This window comes from Ctenocephalides felis, unplaced genomic scaffold (genome assembly GCF_003426905.1).
Source record: "Ctenocephalides felis isolate EL2017-DRISC unplaced genomic scaffold, ASM342690v1 CF-g0.4_SCAFFOLD_01170, whole genome shotgun sequence".
Taxonomy (NCBI): domain Eukaryota; kingdom Metazoa; phylum Arthropoda; class Insecta; order Siphonaptera; family Pulicidae; genus Ctenocephalides; species Ctenocephalides felis.
The window spans coordinates 43,327,360-43,332,155 of NW_020537324.1; the positions used below are offsets into that span (position 1 = coordinate 43,327,360).

Genomic DNA, 4,796 nt, shown 5'->3' on the forward strand with positions numbered 1-4,796 from the left:
AATGGCTATTCTCCATAAACACACAAAATTTTAAACTTTCCACAACTAACCACAGGTTTGGAACTACGTAGGTTTCTAGAAATGGTGAACTACTACCGGAAGTATGTAGTAGTCTGAATAAATTTCTTACTTGTGATACATTCCTGCTTTTAATGTATTTTTTCAGTATTTTTTTCTTTTAATTTGATTGTTGGATCTGTTTTTTTTATTTTTGAAAATATAATGATAAATTAAAACATATTGTACAAATTGAAAATTACATTATCAACCACGAACTAACCTCAAAACTAAGTATGTTTCCATCTGAAGAGAAATTAAATTTTAAGTTATAGTTCTCAGAAGCAATTTTAGTGAAATCATTTCATCCATCTGCATTTTTTTTAACTTTCCGTGGATAGTTATAAGTTATAGTAATCGCATTTATAATAAGTTATAGTAATCGCAAAAAAATCGAAAATGAAAAGTTTTATAAATCTTTACGTTTTAAAGGTTTCATATTCTGGCATACCTTAGAAAAATGGATGTATGTGTGTGTGTTTTTTTTTTTTTTTTTTTTTTTTTTTTTTTTTGTATAGCGAAGGAAATGCTTTTATGCATTCCAGACCGGTCTTCTGTCTGGGTATGTCGGACTCGATACCGCCCTGGTATAATACCGACTAAAACCTCCGCTTGGCCCCTGCCTCTGGTCCCCACGGAAACCGCCGTTAGGCATTACTTCGTGGGGGGAGGATCTAGAATGTTACAATTCCTAACTTGTTATAAACAATGTTATAATTCATAAACATTATACTTATCTTTTAAATGCGCGAAGTCCCATTCGCCCTTTCTCTCTCTATAGAACGCAGGTCCATTAAAACGTCTCTCGCAAATCTGTCTATGGCGTTCCAAGCAGCTTCACTTGTCAGCATCACTTCAACAACATTACCTGGGGTAATTCTGCGTCCCAATGTCTCTTCCACGTCATCCCGTAGAGCACCAAATCGCGGGCACACGAAGAACACATGTTCAGGATCTTCGATTTCGCCCAAACAATATGGGCAATCCGGCGAGCTATCGTGCTTGAATCGGTGTAGGTAGGCTCGAAAACAGCCGTGCCCCGATAGCATTTACGTAGTATAATAGTTTACTTCGCCGTGCTTGCGACTTAGCCAGACTTTGATGTTAGGAATGAGACGATGCGTCCATCTGCCCTTTACTGCGACATCCCACAGTTGCTGCCATCGGTCAATGCTGTTCTGCCGTTCTTTTAATCTCAGCTTTTCAGGACACAGTTGTTGATGTCTTCTATGGTAAATTGTCCGTCTTTCCTCTGCTAAGACTAAGAGAGGCACAGTTCCTGAAATGACGCACACTGCTTCCGCCGATATTGTGCGAAATGCGCAAGCAATTCTTATAGCACTGAGACGATATAAGGGCCCTGCCATTCTCCTCGATTTTTGAGATTTAAGAGCATCAGCCCATATGGAGATACCATATGTCAGCACCGAAGTAATAACTGACGATAGTAATATCCTTCTGGTTTGTTTAGGACCTCCAATATTAGGCATCAGTCGAGCAAGTTTCGTCCTAACTATTGACGCCTTAGCACTAACGTGTTCCACCTGTTGATTGAAATTCAAACGAGCATCAAGCATTACTCCAAGGTAACAGATGTGAGGTTTTGACGTGATCTCATGATTTCCTATCTTTAGCTTGATGGTCTCAATTCTTTTCCTACTAGTGATAAGAACAGCTTCAATTTTTTGTTGTGCTAATTGGAGATTCATTGTTTCCATCCACCGATTAATTTTTCCAAATGTAATATCGAATAGGCTTACGATGTCATCAATTTGTTTGGAGACAACCACTATGGCAACATCGTCTGCATATGCTACTAGTTTCACACATTCTGGAATCTCTAGTCTCAAAAGGCCATCATACATAATATTCCACAGCAAAGGGCCTAGAACAGAGCCCTGCGGCACACCTCCTGTTATATTATATTCTTCTGTACCATCGCGTGAATGGTACATTAGAATTCTGTCTGCAAAGTAGCTTGCGACTATATTGCATAGGTATGCTGGCACGTTCTTGTCACGGAGTGCATTCATAATGCAATCCCAATTTGCAGAATTGAAAGCATTTTTTATATCCAATGTAGCTACAAGGCAGTACTTTTTTGAACCCCCCTTCCATCTGGTTCCGGCAATTGCCTCCTTGGCGGTATTAACTACCAAGTTTATAGCATCGATAGTTGATCGCCCTTTGCGAAAACCATACTGATTGTCTGCTAAGATTGGATCAACTACTGCATCTATTCTTTGGTGAATTATTCTTTCAAGAATTTTACCCGCTGTATCCAGCATGCATATTGGACGGTAGGATGATGGTTCATCTGGTGGTTTTTTTCCTTTGGGAATAAGTACTAATCTTTGCTGTTTCCATTTTCGTGGAAAAACCCCTTCTTTCAGGCATGTATTATATGCATTAAGAAACATTGTCGGAGATGTCATAATTGATGTTTTTAAGGCAATATTAGGAATTCCATCTAATCCCGGTGCCTTGCTATTTCCAACGCGATGACAAGCTTCCATCAGTTCTTGCAGTGTTATAAGTGGAATATTATTCTGTTCTACATGTGTTACCTGGTAGTTCAAATTAGGTTGTCGTGGAAACAAAGTAGTTACTATTTTATTCAATAGTCGTGGGCAAGTTGGTGAAGGTATTGGCTGGCTTTTGAGGCGAGACATTACAGTCTTATAAGGTCTTCCCCATGGATTTTCCTCGACTTCATCCAAAAGTTCTTTCCAGCACCTAACTTTACTATCTTTGATAGCTTTATTTAGTTGCCTACGTGCTTGTTTATATTCCACTACCAGTTGTGCAGAATTACTAAGACTATATCCACGCTGAGAGATCCTTCTTTTCTTTAGGCACTCTTTACGAAGAGAGCTGATTTCTTCAGTCCACCAGTGCACAGATTGTCTTTGATTTATGCCATGTTTACGAGTCATACTGATATCACAGGTTTCGGTTATTCTCTCCATCAGCTCTCTAGTATGCTCATCTGCGTGTTCTGAAATTATAGGTTTGCAATTTAAGGCAACTCTCATGGCGCTTTCATCAAAAGATTTTATTTTCCACCCAATGGCTTTAAATATTTTCGCATGTCTTCTAATGTTTCTATTTGTTGATATTTCCCAGATGATTGCATTGTGGTCACTAGCAGTGTAGATATCTAATACCTCCCAATTGCAAATTCCTCTGAAGAGGCTATTGCTAACAAAAGTAAGGTCTATTATTGAGCTTGCATTGCCCTTTTCAAAGGTTGGTTTATCACCACTATTAAGTAAAACAACGTCAAGTGCATTGAAGGCCTCTAAAAATGCTTTACCTCTTGCATTAGTCTTCCTACTTCCCCAGTCTACCGCCCATGCGTTAAAGTCACCGGCTATCGCTACGGGGTGGTGTCGTTTTGCATCCTCCACAAGACGATCTAAAAAATCGACAAAATCTGACAAAGAAAGACTAGGTGGAGCGTAACAGCTATATAAATGTATGCCATCTAATGATGCTGCGACAAATCCAGCGTTGCTATTGTTAACAACATTTTGGAAACAAAATTTGCCACAGGACCAAATAACGGCTTTGGTGGTACTGTCCGTTTCCCATGGCCAATCAGTTAGATGTTTGTAAGGTTCTGATAAGAGAGCAACATCAATTTTCATATCTCTTACCGTCTGCATAAGCAAGTCGTGTGCAGCCTCACAATGATTCATGTTTAGCTGTATTATCTTCATGCTTTTGCGTTCATTATTTTCTCTATGGCCTCCCTATATACAGGACATCTGTGAGTGCCGGCATGATGTGCCACATTTTCAGAGTTACCATTTTCAGCGCATAGTGCACATTTTGCTGCATTTATACAGTTGGCTATTTTGTGACCTTCTTGTCCACATCTAATGCATAGATTGGTCCGATTCACTTCGCTCTTGCACTGTGATCCATAATGTCCAAATAGCCAGCATTTAAAACATCGAATTGGTTTCTTGATGATTTTAATTCGACAGTTGACCCATCCAATTCGTATTTTGCTACTTGCTTTGAGCAGATCGTGTACAACTGCCGCTGGAAGAGCTACAGTAGCAATCTGGGTACCTCTATATGCCTTACGAAGCCTAATTGCTTCTGCTGGTGTGTTGCAGGCTCCTCCGGTTGCTTTTTGTAGTGCTATCTGGATATCAATTTTTGAGGTTTCATCATCAATATCCCTTATTTCTATAGTTTCTTGGTGCCCCTTATAAATAACTTCGGCCTCATCCTTTAACACACCTGCGATAATCTGTTGTAGTCCTTGGCCTTTGTCCGCACTTTTCTTAGAAATAGTTATCAACAAGTCTCCATTTCTGGTTTTGTTTATTTTGTCTACTGTCGTATTTACCTTGTCATCAGGGACATCATGTTTGATGCGACGTAATATTTCGGAATAATTAACTTTTTCGGTCGGCCGGATTAATAAGGCATTTGGTTTTGGAAAAATTCTATGATTTTTTATCATTTTATGGTTAGTGTCCTGTTCTGACAGATGTACCCTTGCTTCCTTTTTTTTCTGTTTTCTCGGCTGAACTTTATGCCAGTCATTTACCTCGATTTCTTCTTCATTACATGTTTCTATGATCGTCTGACGTCTTGGCAAACCATTTTTCTCATTAACCTGATTATTGCTTATATGTTGTGAGTTTCGATTTCTTGTGGCTTTGCTTGTGTCCTGCCGTACACTTTTTTCTATAGGGGCTGTCTCACAACATTGCACTTCA

The 4,796-nt window shown here is 39.2% G+C and overlaps 1 protein-coding gene across 1 annotated transcript; it reads right to left on the minus strand.

Moving 5' to 3' along the window:
• Window positions 1–264: 264 nt before the first annotated feature.
• Window positions 265–3,758, minus strand: LOC113367261. Its single transcript, XM_026608886.1, has 3 exons — window positions 3,124–3,758; window positions 2,556–2,964; window positions 265–303 (listed from the first exon to the last, which is right to left on the minus strand). The coding sequence occupies exons 1-3, from the start codon at window positions 3,756–3,758 to the stop codon at window positions 265–267; spliced, it is 1,083 nt and encodes a 360-aa protein (XP_026464671.1).
• Window positions 3,759–4,796: the final 1,038 nt, after the last annotated feature.

What these genes read in the sequence shown, in the direction of transcription:
- LOC113367261 (XM_026608886.1), bottom strand. Translation starts at nt 3,758, where the DNA reads ATGAATCATTGTGAGGCTGCACACGACTTGCTTATGCAGACGGTAAGA. An exon ending in AAAATATTTAAAGCCATTGG is followed by an intron (nt 2,965 to 3,123) that starts GTGGAAAATAAA and finishes CATAAATCAAAG; the next exon opens with ACAATCTGTGCACTGGTGGA. An exon ending in TGATGGAAGCTTGTCATCGC is followed by an intron (nt 304 to 2,555) that starts GTTGGAAATAGC and finishes ATTTCTCTTCAG; the next exon opens with ATGGAAACATACTTAGTTTT.